At 34.4% G+C, this 19,612-nt stretch overlaps 1 protein-coding gene across 4 annotated transcripts in view; it reads right to left on the bottom strand.

Annotated features, from left to right (window-relative positions):
* Window positions 1-12,070: 12,070 nt before the first annotated feature.
* Zasp66 (PDZ_signaling and DUF4749 domain-containing protein Zasp66) overlaps window positions 12,071-19,612 on the bottom strand; it is a 548,712-nt gene continuing 541,170 nt past the window's right edge. For 3 of the 4 annotated variants that reach the window (XM_072545345.1, XM_072545356.1, XM_072545336.1), the window contains one exon: window positions 12,071-14,678. In XM_072545345.1, the coding sequence (XP_072401446.1) occupies window positions 14,550-14,678 (129 nt within the window). In that variant the 3' untranslated portion in view covers window positions 12,071-14,549. The remainder of the gene's footprint in view (window positions 14,679-19,612) is intronic. The other variant, XR_011952064.1, reaches the window with a different exon arrangement.

Below are 19,612 nucleotides of genomic sequence, written 5' to 3'. Positions count from 1 at the left end.
TCTAAATGAACATCTATATAAGATCATGCAAAAAGCTGTGCTACTTTCGACGTCCAGATGCGTGCGAAAAATTTTGGGAGATACACCGACGTACTAAGTCACCTAGGACTCGATAACATGGAAATATGATGCTTTGGTTCGTTCATGGCCGCCAAAGCAGATGGCGCCTCTGCATGCTAACCACTGCTGTAATGAAATTATGGGAAATTACGGCGAAAGTCTCGTTCGAACCTTCGTGTTGGAAACAAGCATCGAAGAAGTACTTGTGTATAATTATCTTATCTTTTTTTAATTAGTACCTATAATTAGTATTAGCCATTTGTTATCAAGAAAGTTAAAAACAACCGAAAAAGTGATTGTGTTCAATGTTATTATAATTATCCAACAAAGAACTAATACAAGTTTAATTACTACATTAATTAACATAAATACAAATAAAATAGTCCGGTATATTAACAAAATATGCCGGAATGTCTTAACAATTCCTAGTTGTAATTAGTGGAAAACTATGGATCACCAACTAGATAACCAAGAACCAACTAGCTACCAATGCATTGAGGACATAAATCCAGCCATTAGAAAATCCTGCCTAGCCCGCACTCCTCCACCTGGAAGAAATCGAAAAGACAGTTACAACTTTCTAGATGAACAGCAGAAAAAATCCGCAACATCGATCTACAAACAAAATTATCAAATTTTTGAAATAGAGAAACCACAAAAAAATCTCACAGATGCAGAAGAGGTAAAAAGTGGTAGTGAATGGGTATCAGTCCACCACAAGAAACGTCAACGCAACGATGATAGTCCTGAATTGAAAAACACCAAACAAGCTACACCCAAAGATTATTGGCTAAGTAAAACTGTTCTTACATCTAACAGATACGAGGCACTTGAAAATGATAAATCTAATGAAGATGATGAAATGCTGGAAGAAAAAAAAGATGAGCAGCCACCACCTATATTTATCCAAAATGTTGAGTGTATCAAACCACTACAGGAATTACTACAGCAGATAACTCCAGGTAAATATACTTTAAAATGTCTTGCTAACAACCAAATTAAAGTTCAAGCTGACTCATCCAAAAACTATTCATTAATTGTAAAATCTTTAGCAGAAAAAATACTCAGTACCATACATACCAACTGAAACAAAACCGTGGATTCCGAGTTGTTATACGTAATTTACATCCTTCAACAGATCCAGATGACATTAAAAAAGCGTTGCTAGCGCACGGACATACAGCACTGAACATCTCCAACATTAAGCAAAGAGGCACAAAGAAAGATCTGCCACTATTTAATATAGAACTGGCTATTCAAAGTAACAATAAAGATATATATAATATTACAAAATTACTAAACTCTATTGTCACAGTTGAGCCACCGCATCCGAAAAGGGAACTACCCCAATGTCAAAGATGTCAAAATTTTGGCCACACCCACAATTATTGCCACAGGAGTCCGCGCTGTGTAAAATGTGTGGGCGATCACCTATCATCTCAATGCCCAAAACCAAAAAATATAAAAGATGTTCAATGTGTAAATTGTCTAGAAAATCATCCTGCCAGCTATAAGGGATGCTCAATATACAAAGAGCTACAGAAAAAAAAATTTCCAACACTTAGAGATAAAAATGCAAGTCAACCACCTCGTGCAGAATTTCCTTCAAGCACTCAACCAACTACAAGCTATGCGAAAATTGTTGCAGGAAGAGATAATAGAAATACCTCTACCATAGATGAGACTTCTCATATAATAGAAACAACAACTCCTCAATATATACAAAATAATCTAGAACTACTAGTACATAAGTTAATGGAAAGAATGGATAAGATGTTTGATCTCATAATTTCTCTGATATCTAAGCTTAACCTTCAACACTAAACTAAAGATGTGCTGTTGGAATGCCAATGGTTTAACCACTCATTTCCACGAAGTTAAAGCATTTATTTACTATCATAATCTAGATGTTATGTTTATTTCCGAAGCACACATGACTGATAAGAGCCATTTCCATATTCCCAAATATTCAACCTATGTAACTCAACATCCATTAGGTAAAGCCCACAGAGGTACGGCAATTATTATAAGAAATAACATTAAGCATAATGAAACAAATAAAATTAGTAAAGTTAACATCCAAGCCACATCAGTGTCGGTCGAAGATTCACAAGGCTCGATTATTCTATCTGCTGTTTACTGTCCACCAAATAAAATAATTAAAGCTGATCATTTTACTGAATACTTTAAGATGCTAGGACACCGTTTCATTTCTGCTGGAGATTATAATGCCAAACATCATAAATGGAGTTCCAGAATCGTAACCTCACGTGGACGAGAATTATTAAAAAGTATTAATGAGAATCATTTAATTCCTTTCTCTACTGGAGAGCCTACGTATTGGCCTACTGATAGACAAAAAATTCCTGATCTTATTGATTTTGCTATAGTAAAAGGAATATCACATACCTACCTCCAAATTTCTCCTTCATTTGACCTCTCATCAGATCATTCCCCTTTCTTCATAGATCTACAAAGCCAAATTCATAACTGTTCCAAACATTTAACACTCTCTAATAAAAAAAACAAACTGGAACAGATATAGAGAAGAAATAAAAACATCCATCAATCTAAACTTGCCTCTTAAAAGTGATAGTGACATAGAAAACGCAGTTGCTCACTTAACTACAGTTATTCAGCAAGCTGCTTGGACGTCCACCCCAGAAATTTATTACAAACACAATTCCGAGTCCTATCCTGCACACATAAATACACTCATATTGGAAAAAAGAAAACTGCGAAAGATATGGCAGCTCACTAGGCATCCAGAAGATAAAACAAATCTGAATAGAGCTTGCAGACTACTCAAAAGAAAACTGATCCAACATAAAGACAGTGGAATCAACAAATATTTAAAGAACCTCTCACCTGCAGATGATACAAACTATTCGCTGTGGAAACTAACAAAAAAACTTAAACACAACGAACAAATGAATATGCCAATCAGGAAACAAAATGGCACTTGGGCTAAAACTGACATAGATAAAGCATATACTTTTGCAAATCATCTATGCGAGGTATTTCAACCGCATCAGAGGGAAGTCTCAGTTGAAGAAGAACAAGCTATCCATGAAGTCGTAAATGCACCATATCAAATGGCTCCACCTATTAAACCTGTTAAGAAATCTGAAATCAAAGAAATAATTGATAATCTGGAAATTAAAAAGTCACCTGGATATGACTTAATATCTAGTTTAGTACTAAAAAATCTACCCAACGAAGGCGTAAGTTTAATTACTTATATATTTAATTCAATATTAAAAACAGGTTATTTTCCACTCCAATGGAAAGTTGCTCAAATTGTTCTGATTCCGAAACCTAATAAGGATCACACGGAAGTATCTTCATACCGTCCTATTAGCTTGTTGCCTATTATATCTAAAGTATTTGAACGGCTTTTTCTGAGAAGACTGGAGCTTATTTTATATGACAGTAATGTTTTACCGAATTATCAGTTTGGGTTTAGGAAACTACATGGTACTATCGAACAAATTCATAGGGTGGTAAAGACTATCAGAAATTCGCTTGAACAAAAAAATTACTGTACTGCTGCATTTCTAGATGTCTCTCAAGCATTCGACAAAGTTTGGCATGTAGGTCTTATCTCCAAAATTAAATCTATATTTCCTCATCCCATAAGTTCACTTTTAAGATCCTACCTGACAGATCGATTCTTTCAAGTCAAAAGAGGTGGGGAAATCACTAACCTGTTTCCAATTTGTTCCGGAGTTCCACAAGGAAGCATACTAGGACCCACCCTCTACTTAATATTCACATCAGATCTCCCAACGACGACCAATACAACAATCGCTACATATGCCGATGACACAGTTATCATGGCTTCAAATTCTACAGCAGCTGAAGCAGCCCAGGTATTACAAAATCACCTACTTAAACTAGAGAGCTGGCTTAAGCTGTGGCGAGTCCAAGTTAACAGTTTAAAATCAACACAAATAACGTTTACTTTAAAAAAAGGTGTCGCGCCACCAGTTTCTATAAACAACACTCCACTACCAGTTAATAACGTCGTTAAATACTTAGGAATCCATTTGGATAGCAAACTTAATTGGGGCATCCACATCTGGAAGAAACGCCTTCAACTCAGCTTAATCTGCAGGAAAATGTATTGGTACATGAGTCGAAAATCAAATCTTAGCCTGGAGAACAAACTTCTGATATATAAATGTATTTTAAAACCGGTATGGCAATATGCAGCACAAATCTGGGGTACAGCAAGTAATACCAACATACAAAAACTTCAACGTTTCCAATCGAAAGTACTGCGCCAGATCTGTAATACCCCTTGGTATATCACGAACCACAGATTACATCACGATTTACAGCTACAAACAGTTTGCGAAGCAATATCTGCTGTAAACTCTGTATACAAGAACAGACTATCCTGCCATCCAAATCCGCTGGCCACGGATCTGCTCAACATTTCACACGCAAGAAGATTAAAAGGACCAGACCCTTTGGACCTCTAGTAAATCAGGAAAAATAGAACATAGTGTCATGGTGCGGTGAAATAACAAGATTCTATTCAGGTGTTTTCTAAATCTTTCCTTAATTTGTGTTTTTGCCTTGTAATTCTCATATGTGTGTCAGTGATGTTTACCTGTATTAAACTCTGTTTGTTAAGTTTAAATTAGTTGATATATCATAGATTATATTTATGTTATCTTTTACCTGGGTGCTCGCCACTGGGCAGCTTCCCACTATGTTATTGTACATATATTATACATATTGCTTATTGTTTATAATGAGACAGATTGCAATAAACATTGGATGTTAAATAAAAAAAAAAAAAAAAATTGTGAGAAGTGTTCTTACTTTCCGCTGAAGACTCTCTATATCCGTTTTTGATCACTTTATAATACCAAATGAGTAGCTAAGCGCGGAACAGGCTTACGTGTTTAATGCCTTAAACAAATTTTTACTATTAATATATGGCCAATTTAGTTGTCTTACTCTTCGCTCGAATTCCAAAGTTAATTCAGTTTTGATTTGTTTATGGTCAATTTTCCGCGCTTGTTTTACTTCAAAATATTTGTACATATCATTTTCACCCATTGCCTCGATGTTTTGGCCATCTTGCATATCGAAACCTCTGACTGAACCTTTCCTCTGACTATATTTAGTATACGGCACTTGTCTAGTCCAAAATGCATACTGATATCATTTGAGAAAGTTTCTACAGTTTTTAGCATCTGATCTAGGTGGCTTCGAGTGGAAGCTATTAATTTTAAATCATCCATGTACACAACAGATGATTAAGCTTCGCCACAACAGTATTGTTATTTTTGATGCTAAATCCTGAGTCACTGGAGTTCAGTAGCTGAGATAGTGGGTTTATCGCTAAACAGAACCAAAGTGGACTCAACTAGTCCCCCTGGAAAAGGCCCCGGTTAATTGGGATATCTTCAGTTTCGATATTGCTTTCACCAGGTATTTGGAGGTGAATTTTAGTCTTCCAATCTGTCATTATATGTCTTAAAAAGGTCACTATATTATCATCGACTTTATATATTCTTAATATATCTACCAGCCGTTCATGCGGCACTAAGTCAAAGGCTTTCTTATAGTCAATAAAGGCAGTAAAGAGGTTCCTTTTTTTGGTGTATGCCTGGCTAGACATCGACCGAGTCGATAAGTTTTTCTTTACAACCCATGGAACCCTCAGCGCATCCTTTCTGTTGAGGTTCTATGATATTGTTTAGAGCGCAGTGTTGGTAGATACGCTGGGCTACACAGGATGTGACCAATTTGTGCAGAGTTGGAAGACACGTAATTGGCCGGTACTTGGCTGCATCTTGGGTATTATTTTGATCCCTCGGTATTAAATAAGTTGTTCCATGAGTTAGGAATGATGGTATTTCCTGCAGATTAGTATCATATATAATATTATATATATTATTATATCGTATAATAATACGATTAATTAGTGTTGACAAGCACTCATGAGCACTTCAGAACTTCTTAAGCCAAAAGTTTTGAACTCTGTCTGGTCCAGGAGATTTCCAGTTATGAAGCTCTTTGATGATATTAGAGACTTCCTCTGTGGTGAAGGGTTCATAGACAGTTGTACGGTAGTGTTGACAGCTGGGCGTCGTATCTTCTATCCATCCAGCATTGGTGTTAAGAGCAGCTGGTGTGGAAAGTTGATTTCCCCAAAACTCCTAAATTTCTTCTTGGCTTGGGTATGATTTATTGGCACTTTCGACAGTGGAATTGAGTTTCCGATAGAACGCCTTTTAACATTTCCGGCTGTTACTAGCATTGTATCTCCTTAGTCGTCCTGAATAAATGGAGAGTTTTTGTTTTAATGTATCCAGGCACTGTTGGGCTGTGTTGTTTTCTGGATCATATTGCGAGTGTCTTGCAGTGCTTAGCATTATTTGATCAGCTTTTTTACTACTTGCTGTTCCTCGTATATATTCTGTCATTTGACCAATGTCCCTACGCAATAATTCAATCTTGTTTAGAAGCCGTTTCTCCCAGGGTGCAACTCTGTAATCTGTCCTTCCGGCATTGGTACCCCGTCGTGTTCTGATCTTAATTTACATTACACTAGCTATTATATATACATATATATATATATATATATATATATATATACATGTATATATATATATATATATATATATATATATATATATATAGCGCAAAATATTTTCATTTATGGACGCAGTCCATTTCATGCGTTGCCTCGGTCGTCCCGCTTGGGTGAGCGCTGGCTGATGTTCCAGAGCAGCACCTTCGGCGAGTCGAGCTCTTGATATTGTTTGGCTCGTTTGTGGTTGTTCTTGTTGTTGTTGGGCTGTAGCTGATTGTATGACAGGGGCCTGCCTCCTCAGCACCCTGACACCGACGTCCCGCATGCTGTCACGTCCAGCGCCGGCTCCAGACGTGCCCTGGCGATCTCCAGGCAGCGACCTTAAACACAAACTATTTAACTTCATTTTCGTGGGTGTGCATTTTATACTTACTGCCATATGTTATTATTATCTCGATTTAGCCATACGGCTCACACTCCCTCTAAGGGGAAAATTCACTCATCCCAGATAATCAAAAGGATTGTGCTCTGTTGGGACTCTTTCCGTGTTATCGAGCCCTAGGTGACTGGGTATGTTGATGTTAAAGTATCCCCCAAAAATTTTCGTACACATCTGGACGTCGCGAGGAGTACAGCTTTCTGCATGGTCTTATAGAGATGTTCATTTGAACCCAGCTGTTTTATGTTCTCTAGGAGGTTTTTTAGAATAACACCAGTAGTAGATAAAATAATAGGTACTGTCTGGGTACTTTCCATTCTCCATTGTCTCCTGATCTGTATTTCTAGATCTCTGTACTTGGCGATCTTTTCGTTGTATTTAACACGTAAATTATTAGTGTTGGGTATCGCCACATCCAATAAGTGTTGTTTGCCTAATAATTTTATTAACAAGTATGAGATCCGGTCTATTATGCGCCACTGGTTGGTCTGTAAGTACAGTGCGGTCCCAGTATAGCTTGTAGTTGTCATTTTCAAGCATTCTGTCAGGGACGTATTGATAATAAGGAAGATGGTCGGTTTGAAGAAGTCCCAGTTTGTCAGCTAGTTCTTGGTGGATAATATTTCCTACTGAGTCATGGCGTTCTTTATAATCAGTACCAACAAATGCCTGGCAGCTACCGGTAAGATGTTGGATGGTTTCTTGGGCTTGGCGTCCTTATCGGCATTTGTCATTTTGGACTTGAGGATATTTAACAATATATTTCAGGTAATTTTTAGTTGGAATAACCTGATCCTGAATGGCAAGGAGGAAACCCTCAGTCTCGGGAAACATATTTCCTGATGTCAACCAATAGTTCGACGCTATATTGTCGACATATTCTTGGCTGATCTCATTGAGATGTCGTCCATGCAGAGGTTTACTCATCCAGGTGCGCATTTTTTCTTGCTAAGTCAGGTGGTTTATGCGCATTTCTTGTTCCCTCAGTTTAAGCGGCGTTGTATCATCTACTGCGCAAATTGCTCGATGTCAAGTAGATGTCTCAGCCTGTATCTGAAAATAAGTTCTTAAATTATCTTTTTGTTTTATCTTATTCTGTTCTTATTATTATTATTATTATCCAGATTTAGCCATACGGCTCACACTCCCTCTAAGGGAAAAACTCACTAATCCCAGATACCTACGGTATCAAAAGTATTGAGCTCTGGTGGGACCCTTTTCGGGTTATCGAGCCCTAGGTGACTTGGTTTGCTGGACTATCTCCCAAAAATTTTCGTACATATCTGGACGTCGCGAGGAGTACAGCTTTCTGCATGGCCTTATAAAGATGTTCATTTAGACATCTAGCCCCATTGTTCTTAGATCTGACCATATATTGTCTCTCCATCGCATTCGTGGACGTCCTACGGGCCTTGTACGGGCCGAGGATGTACATACATCTGTTTGCTGCCTGAATTCTTCCTTTAATCTCTTTCGCGATATCATTATCTGCAGTGATTGTTGCTCCGAGATATTTAAAACTCTCCACTCTTTCAAAGGTATATGGGTCTATTGTAACATTTTGCCCTATTCTATCTCGTTCCTTTTGTCTGTTGATGCACATGTATTTGGTCTTCTCTTCGTTCACCCTTAGACCAGTTGTCTCTTTCACATTGCTGACTGTGTTTTCCACAATGTTAATGTCATCTGCGTATGCTAGTACTAATTTTGCTCCATTTACTGTCAGTAATTCTGTTTTAAGTTGTGCTGCTCTTACTACTTTCTCCAGAATGATATTAAAGAGGAGAGGTGACAGCGCATCTTCTTGTTTCAGGCCACTGCTTATTTCGAAAGATTCTGATAGTTTGTTACCTATCCGTATTCTGGATCTATAGCTATTCACACATAACTTAACAAGCTGAATAATTTTTTTTTGAACTGAGAGTTCTGCCATTGCATTCCACATCCGATCCCTTTTAATGCTGTCGTACGCTTGCCGGAAATCTATAAAGAGATTATGGATATTTGTATTGAATTCCTATCCTTTTTCAAGCAGAGTAAAGGTCTGATCTATGTTTTCTGAAGCCGGCTTGGTATTCCCCCATGAAATTTTCTACAAACAGTGTCAGCCTACTTAATAGGATGTTCGCTAAGATTTTATATGCCGTATTAAGTAGGGAGATGCCTCTATAATTAGAGCACTTGGTTTTGTCTCTCTTTTTATGGATGGGGATTATTACACTTTCGTGCCATTTTGTTGGTATTTTCTCTTCTTTCCATATAAGTGTTATTAGTTTGTGTATTTGTCTATGTAGAGTTTCTCCTCCATACTTAAGGAATTCAGCCAGTATATTGTCAGAGCCTGGAGTTTGTCCGTTCTTCAATTTGTTAATTGTTTGCAATGTTTCATCTGTTTTGGGGTCCTCTACCGGTAGGTCCTCCCCAAAATATATATTTTCTCCATGTTCTTCTTCTCGATGTATGTTTAGTAAAGTTTTGAAATACTCTTGCCATGTTTGAAGCAGTTCTTTTTCATTGATTATTAATTCATAATTTGTTCTGATTTTTAAAATGCTTGACTATTTGACTGTTGCCTATTCTTTTCCATTTCTTCACATTTCTGTTGTTCGTACTTCCTTTTTTTCTCTCTCTAATTAATTTTCTTGTTTCTCGGCGTACAGTTGCATAGTTTTCTTTACTTTCTGCTGTTCGTTGTTGAAGCATAATGTTTCGCTTTATCTGTCTGTCGTGTAGTTTTTTTTGACATTCTCTATCAAACCATTTCCTTGTTCTCTTCCTGCTTTTTCCTATTATTAGTTCTGCTGACTCCATAATTGATTTTTTCAACCTTTCGACATCATTGCTGTGGTCTACTGTATTTAGATGCTGTTTAATTTCTTGTTTGTAATTTTCTCGGATTTCCTTACATAGTACACATAAACATAGTAGACTTTACAAGCATATTGTTAGCCGATGCTAGCTCTACGAGCCTTTGTCCATTGTCGTTTGAGGTCTATACTTATACTTCAGATATACAGCTTAAATCCTTCTTTTGGCATGTTGCACTGTTTTATTTTTTATTTCGTTCTATTTATTAAAATCATACGTTGCATATTTATATATTTAAGCCGTTTAGGCATTGTGAGCTTAAAATCCCGATGCCATGTTTGATCATGTCATTATATTCTTTAGAAATTCTTTTGTGGCTATTCTCAAGCATTACCCTATCAAACAGTTGGTTATCTGTTTCCATAGTTATTTAAATATATATATATATATATATATATATATATATATATATATATATATATATATACACTACTCAACAATTGAAGTGGATAATTTTAAAATTCCTAAAATTAACATATAAAACTATTTTTAAAATAATTGCTTGTACTATGCTCTATATGTTATCTTTATTGCCAATATTTTTTGCATGTGGTTTTTTTCTCCCTATTCTTATCGGCCCTTATCTCGTACAAAGAGAGACATGTTGTTCCAAACATGAATATATCATTCGTATAAAAGTGCTTGTATTGGCTTTATGAGTCGTCAATAAGTCAAGAAATCTATTTATCACAAAAAAAAATTATGCTGCAAAGACGTTTAGAACTAGTTCAGCTCGAGCAATTAGTTCGTTGGATCCAACAAGGCATAACTCAACAAGAGGTTGCTATGAGGCTAAATGTGTCGCAAAGTGTGATAAGTCGTGCATGGAATCGGTATGTAGCAACTGGATCTGCAATATTCAGGCATGGAGGAGGAAGAGAACGATCTACAACTCGTCGGCAAGACCGTTTTGTAGTTCTGACGGCAAGAAGAAACCCCACATTCACGGCTTCCAGAATTAACAGTATCTTCAGGCATGCTACTGGATGAGCGATTTCCAGTCAAACTGTCAGAAGACGGTTACATGCATCCAATTTAAGGGCTAGACGGCGCGCTACCCATCCACGACCAACTAGGGAGCAGCGTGCATGCAGATATCGCTGGGCGATGGAACACTATCAGTGGAATTTCGAAAATTGGAGGAATTGTCTCTTTACAGACGAGTCTAGATTTCGTTTGTATAGGAATGATGGCCGAATATTGGTGTGGAGGGAAAGAGGACAGCGTTACAATGAAAATCTGAGAGTCCCAACCACTCTTTTTGGAGGTGGATCCGTTTGCTTGTGGGGAGGCATATGTTTTGACGGTCGCACGGACTTAGTCGTCTTAATTAATGAGACAATGACTGCTACACGATATCGAGACAGAGTCATAGTACCAATAGTTGTTCCATTTTTCGGTGCAATAGGCGAACAATTTGTTCTGATTGATGATAATGCTCGCCCTCACCGTGCGAGAATTGTCAACGAGTGTATAGAAGCTCATGGCATTACAAGAATGGAGTGGCCACCGTGTTCACCTGATATGAATTGCATTGAACATGTTTGGGCCGAAATGTCTAGGCAACAAAACAGGCTTCTTCTACCGCCCCAAACCATAGATCAGTTGGCCAATACATTACGCGCGATTTGGGAACATATACCGCAGCAGTTCATCAATAATTTATTAAGAGGTCTTTCAAATAGAGTTAGAGCACTAAGGCGACACAGAGGCAGACCCACACACTATTAATTTTTCTTATCAGGATATTAGAAATTGAGCCGGCATAGAAATTTTAGGTTGTTAATTTTAAAATTTTTGTTTATTTTCTATTTTTTTTTCTTAAAGAATTTCTTTCTTTCGGTTCATCTGTATGAAAATACGAAGTAAAAATAAATCTTTATTTATATCACTTCATTTTTCTATTTGACCTTATGAACAAAAAATAAAATACACATTTTCATAATATCCACTTCAATTGTTGAGAAACAATATATATAACAACAATATATATAGATATATATATATATATATATATATATATATATATATATATATATATATATATATATATATATATAATATATATATGTATATATTTGTTAATATATATATATATATATATATATATATATATATATATATATATATATAAGAAATAAAAACAGTTATTGAGAAAAATATATATATTTTAAATAGGTATACTGGCTATATAATAAACACGAAACATTCCTTTTAAAGTTTTCATTTAACTTACAGCATGAAATATTTAAATTGAAAATGCATATTATTCTGCATATTTCTAGGCTACTTAGACTAATCATGACTAGATTACACTCGCTTTAATAATTAAAACAATAAATTATTAAATAACAAGGCAACAATAAATCAAGGTTTATTTGCGATAACAAATAAATTGATATTAAAAAACTAAGCATCTTTTTCGAAAAGGCTTTTTTGTTAATATGTGATCAATCAATTTTATTATCTTATTTACAATCCACAGGCTAGAGCTAACATTATCTAAAGAAATTATTAATTAAATTAATTAACATAATCTAAAGAAATGAGTTGACCGTGAACACAAGGAGATATACCATCATATAAATCAGGTGTTCACGGAAAATGGTTGTTTCGTTTTGTAGATACCTGACACGTTTTGCCAAAAAGGAACGTGGCGTGTTTGTAAAATGCTAAAGATATTATGGTGATACTACGGAGCATATTCTGTTTTCCTATATGATATACATCCGAGATACACGAATTAGGGACGGCGGTACTATTTACAATAGATCGATACAAGTCATCATATGCTGATGACATTGACACAATAGGGCGTAGCAAGCGAGATGTTGAGCAATATCTCCTAGAATTGGAAACAGCTGCGAAACAGGTCGGTCTAGTCATCAACGAAGACAAAACCAAGTACATGTTGGTTACAAAGGATTCGATAGCAAATGAGGAACGAGAAACAGTCTTTGGAAGTCATACCTTTGGACGTGTTGACAACTTCACATACCTTGGGTCGCTATTGACTGCTACCAATAAAACAAGCGAAGAAATCAAAAGACGAATAAATCTTACAAATAGGGCATACTATGGACTCCAAAAGCATTTCCACTCAAGAAAGATTCAAAGAAGAACTAAAATTATTATATACAAAACATTGCTGAGGCCGGCCTCACATATGGAGCAGAAACATGGACTCTAACGCAGAAAGATGAAAGACTTTTGGGAATATTTGAGCGTAAAATACTCCGCAAAATATTTGGAGCTATAAACGACCAAGGGCAGTGACGTAGAAGATATAATTTTAAATTGTATCTTCTCTTTAATGAGCCAGATGTCATAACGTTCATTAAAACACAGCGACTTAGATGGGCTGGACACATAATACGAATGCCAGAAAATACGACTGCTAAAAAGCTAACCACAGGAACACCTGTAGGAAGAAGAAGCAAAGGCCGACCGCGAATTAGGTGGTTAGATGAAGTTGAAACCGACTTACGGATATTAAAAATCAGAAGATGGCAACATGTTGCCAGAAACCGAACAGAATGGCGACGAATCTTAGAGCAGGCCAAGATCCACAGAGGATTATCGAGCCAAAGATGATGATGATATGATATACATACATGAGAGAAAGACAGGAGTGGAAGTGCTTAGGTAAGTGTATCGCAGTGGATGTGTTAGTTGAACTGACGTTCTGTAGCGAGCAATATTAGACTTTGTTGATATTTTGATTGCTACGGTGATAAAAAGAACGAGATATTTAATATTAGAGACGTAAGTGGAAAAGCGCAGAGGGAACGTTTTAGGTTAGAATGGAGTATAATAGAGAAGAAGAGTATATGCGATAGAGAGCATATGAGGGTGGTAGAGGGCATGGTGAAATAATACCACGTAGGTTTGCTATCATGTTCTCCTTAACAGGTGGAAAAGCGCAGAGGGAACGTTGTTGGTTAGAATGGAGTACAATAAAGAAGAAGAGTATATGCGATAGAGAGCATATGAGGGTGGTAGAGGGCATGGTGAAATAATACCACGTAGGTTTGCTATCATGTTCTCCTTAACAGGTGGAGATATTTAATGGGTAGAAATAATTTACGAAGTAAACTGAAAAAATACACAATAAACTACAAATACACTACCCTAATATAATAAAATATAAATTGTAATGTCAGTTGTAGTTTGCTAATAAATATAAATCCTAACTCCTTTGCAAAATTTGCGTTATGCAAACAAGATACGTGAATTGAGAACACGTGAATTAAAAATTATTTTAATTTAAGTGTATGTTTTATACCGCTTCTGTTGATATGTTTTTAAGGCAACTTTGATAAACTATTGAAATCAGAATTAAGACACTAACTAAGAAAAATTATGCAAGTCAAACAAATATAAAATTGATCATATATTACTGTAATAAGAACCTTTTGTAAAATTAACCTATAAACGGAACGTTTTGTAAATAGCTACCAACTACCTAACAAAGATGGCTTTACGTGCTCGCAGATTTAAAGATTGATTAATTTGATAGATATTAAATGAACATTTGTGACACTATTACATATTGTATTAAAGATTCTCGACACAGTATTACACCGAAAAAAAACTATTACTAGAATAATTGTAAGTTTTGTCCATTTAAAATTGGGTACCAGGAAGGACACTCCACATCAATCTTTTGAAAGAACCGCTTTGTTGAATCACTTCTGGATCAGTACCGAGTGCGTTACCATGTTGAGGGTTTTGGTTTACCACGTAGGCCATTTTCTAAAAAAACACATGAAAGAAATTTTATTATTTTGTTCTTAAATAAAATACATAGCATATATAATTTTGTTAATGATTAATAAATCAAATGCTTTACATAAATATATACTTATAGATTTAACAATCATTTATATATTTGTATTCTATAAAATATTTCATAAGTACTAGTAGGAAATTGTTATCATTAGACCCAAAAATTCAATTATGTTTTAAATAACTGTGAATAGTAAGATATCTTAATGTTTTTTAAATCAGCTATCGGAGAGATGTTTGATTTTAATGACAATTTAGAAAACTGTTGAAGTCAACACTGAAAATATGGACTAAATTTCTAGATTAGTAAACCTTTAATATTGCAGTAAAAATTTCATTAAGTTTACTACATACGTTAATTAGGATGTGTTATGCAAATCGCACATTATGCTACTCTAAGAATAAACAAATTTGAAAGTAAAAATGTGGACTCCTTATAACTGACCTATACGACTACAATATTTGCAGTTCGTTATCACTTAGGGAAAAATCGCTAACGAAGTTCGCGACCACCAACGCCACCAATTTAGTTGTGTGAAACAAAATTGCCTTGACAAAAAACATGCATTTTAAAAGAGTTAAACTTTTTTCTATTAATCCATACTTGAATAAAAATGGAGTAAGCGTTTTTTAACTCTTGTAAATTTTAATTTGTACTAAGTAATAATTTATGTGGAGTGTAAGAACAAAATTCCAAATATCCAATAAGTAGGTACTCGTGGGCGAAGGAACGAAGCATTACACCTACCTATTTTCCGCAGTAAGATAAATAGCTATGCAACTTTTTGCATTCAATTCAACAAACTTTGTGAACAAAATTCATGGTGGTAAAACAAAAATTGCATTTTGTGTATAAAAAAATTCTAACTCGAAAAATATCAACAGAAATGAGTCTAATTCTGTTAACTGGGCGTAAATACAAGTATGATTACGACGATAGTCTTCGAGTCACCTGGTGCTCAGGGTGGATCTCGTCTTTTGAGTAGGTTAATTTCATTGTATAAATTAGTCGACGGTCATTACTCGGGGGTTTTCGAGGTCGTTGAACATAAAAATGATAACGATGATCTTCCCCGAACTACCTGGTGCCCAGGGTGAATTTCATCTCTTGGAGTTTTATGTTATCTTCATTTGAAATCAGTCAAAAGTAATTAATTAGAAATTTTCGAAGTTGCTAAACACGAATAGTATGACGGCGATGGTCTTCGAACTACCTGGTGCTCAGAGTGGACCTTGTCTCCTTGAGTTTTGTTATTTTCAGGTATGGTATCAAATAAAAGTTAAAATATGATTTCTTGAATATAAATGCAAACATTTTTTTAATAAGTAAAGTTATTTTTTTATTAGCAAATAATCGCTTCATTAAAATTTATTCCTTGTCCATCATCTTCTGTATCAGATAATTGGTTTTCATTATAATTCATCATATTTATGAAATTTGAACCAGAACAATTTTTACATGCCAAATTGCAAACCAACCCATTCTTTCTACATCCACATGATCTGCCGCAGTCTTTTTTGCAACTGCAAAAAATTAAACTCATAACACTTGGTGGACCAGGAGGCTGTGTCATCTTTACTGGATGGTAGGAATTTTCTTTGAGCTCCCATCGTCAGTCTGTTACATTCAAAACTCCTTCTCCGTAATACCACTATGAACTTATTTTTAGTTGCTGTGTAGCCAACTGAATATTTGATGGTCTGTATTCATCCGGTATATTAGGCTTTCTGAAATTAAGTGAGGCACTCTACATGACTAAAAGTAACTGTCATGCCATGCCAATAGTAGAGCCATGCTCTACTATTTTCTTAACAGACAGATCAACTTCTTTGAAATGTTGTGTATCCTGGGCAAGGTCGGTATTATTTGGAAACGTTTTAAAACAATTAATTTTCCCTTGAAAGAAGCTGGCAGAAATTGTATCGCAACCTGTAAAGGTATGTAAAAATAAAATATTCTCCAAAACAGATGGGATGTGATTCAAACTTTTCGAAGAATATACTTACTACTTGTTGCTTGTAAATAACAATTGTGTATAGTGTTTGATGTGTCTGTGGAACAAGCCAAAGTCGCCATGTTGCAACATGGCGACCCCTGCTTCAGCGACCTCCCGCCCACACCGCTCAGGCCACGTCAGTTCAGACCACGTCAGCGCATACCGTTCCCGCGCATACAGCGAGTATAAAAGCAGCCACACAGGGTAAAACCGGTTGTCACTCGACACTGAGGAGTAGGCAGATTGAGACCTCAGTGGCGAAAGACAGTTCTTGCAATATAGAACACGATACTGGTACGTCTCGAGTGAGGGGAGTAGGCAGATTAAGACCCCGAACTCGAACCGAACCGTATCACTCTTGATAATGGCTCCAAAATGGGTGCTGAAACGTCGAGTTTTAAATTCTCAACGCGGTTCTTCCCGAGAACTCAGTAATTTTCATTTATCTGACCGCGGAAACTTATCCGAACATACATACATATATATATATATATATATATATATATATATATATATATATATATATATATATATATGTATATATATATATATATATATATATATATATATTATATATATATATATATATATATATATAATATATATAATATATATATATATATATATATAATATATATATATATAGATATATATATATATATATATATATATACATATATATATATATATATATATATATATATATATATATATATATATATATATATATATATATATATATATATATATATATATATATATATATTGATACGATTAGGGTTTATAGAAAATAATTTGTAAGTTATATACTACATAATATTAGATATTTTGTTGTTTTAAATAAGTTATATACTAGAGAATTTTATAAAAATATATTTATGTGAGGGCATTTTAAGAAATTAGCATATAATAATTGTAAAAAGTTGCATTTTAGTAGTTATGATTTTGTAGATATATTTAAGTGAGCCATGTGACTAGGCAACACACTATACCCTCCATCCCAAGTGTCATTTTAAGAATTTTACGAATATAAGTGGGGTTATAGTTGTTTAAAATGTGTAGTTTATTAAATTAGAATGTTAAGTTACTAATTTAATTATATATTCTGATCTGAAAAGCCTAAATGTAAACAAAATTATCAATAAAAAATGAACGAATTCTCCAGAATGCAGAATTTGACCATTGTTTACGGTCGAACATTCTCGAAATAATGATTATGGCGGTGATTTGGATTCAAGATGGCAGTTTTTAGTCAGAAGTCAGGCCAGTTCATTATGAAAGTTAGTAGACACATTTAGTTAGTGAAGTAAATTGTTCAGAATTTTCAAGAAGTCAGTCAGAAAAGTTTAGTAAGAAATATGAAAGTTAGTTGGAGTCAGTGAATCAGTTACAAATAGTCCAATTGTTTAATATAGTGAGTTAAATGAAGATTAAAAATTATTCATATAATTTAATGCACATTTATAATTATACACAAATCATTATTGAAGATTAAAAAAAGTATATTGGAAGAAATTAAATTATATTATGGTTGGAGATTAGTATAAATCAACTTATAATAATTGGATATTGGTATATTGAAAGGAAGAATAAATATAAATGCTGTTTGCTGGTTTGCTTGGTGGTGTATAAATGCTGGTGAAGAAAACTATATCTTAAATTGGTAGAAGCTGATAATTGGAAAAAGTAATTTCACAAAAACAAGGATAACCGAAGTACGAAGACATTCAGTGATGATTAGAATCTATATAGTGGAAAACAGTTCATTTAGGCATTCAGTGAAAGAAAGGTACAAAATTTTGTTAATATAATTTAGTTAGTGTCATAACAATTTCAATTTTGAAGATAGTTTGTTTAAATTTTACATTGTCTATAGAATTTAATTAGTTTTATAAGAATATCAATTTAAAGATAGTTTATTTTAAATTTACATTGGCTAGGTTAGATATATATGTGTGTTTCATAATAGTTATAATAAAGATAATTAAAAAAGTACTTACAAGCTAATTCTTTGAGAACCGCGATAAAAACCCTATATATTATATTATTAAAAATACTCATTGCTCATAATTCAAACAAAAAACACATCATAACAATTTGGCACCCAACGCGGTGGCTCTCTATTTAAAAGAATTAGTTTGGGAAGATAAGTGCTCTCATATAATTAAATTAATTATCAGTAAAAAGGAAAAATTATAGATTTTATTTTTAATAATATTTGAACAAGTAAAGTCTCAAAATGTCTCAAGGAAAGAAAGGTACAAGAAGCAAAAAGAATGAAGAAGATGTGGAAGTAGAAACACAACTTATACAAGAGGAGAGTTTAGTTCAAGTTCCACAAGATACTGCAGAAATGAATCCAGAAAGAGAGGAAAATGTCAATATGGCAGCTTTGATGTCATTAATGATGCAGATGAACAAGACAATGGAAGAGAATACGAAAAAAATGGAAGAGAATTCAAAAGAAATCAAAGAAGACATGAAAAAAATGGAACAGAAAATGGAAGAGAATACGAAAAAAATGGAAGAGAATTCAAAAGAAATCAAAGAAGACATAAAAAAATTGGAAGAGAATTCAAAAGAAGTCAAAAAAGACATGAAAAAAATGGAACAGAAATTGGAAGAGAATTATAGAAAATTAGAAAAGAAAATAGAATATAATAATAATAAAATTGTAAAACAAATGGATAAAAAACTTGAAGCTGCAGAGAAAAAAGTAGCAAATGAAATAAAAAGTATACGGAATGACTACAAGAAAAGGATAGACAATGAGAGGACAGAAGTAAAGAGGATTATTCAAGATAATAAGATAGATATAGAACAGAAAATAGAGTTGCAGAAATGTAACTTAGAAGTAAAAATTAACGAAGACAGGAGAAACACAGAAGAAAAATTAGACGATAT

The sequence above is a fragment of the Diabrotica undecimpunctata genome, chromosome 1, assembly GCF_040954645.1.
Source record: "Diabrotica undecimpunctata isolate CICGRU chromosome 1, icDiaUnde3, whole genome shotgun sequence".
NCBI classification, from domain to species: domain Eukaryota; kingdom Metazoa; phylum Arthropoda; class Insecta; order Coleoptera; family Chrysomelidae; genus Diabrotica; species Diabrotica undecimpunctata.
Note: the sequence above shows the minus strand (reverse complement) of the source record. Positions and strands in the feature narration are given on the sequence as shown.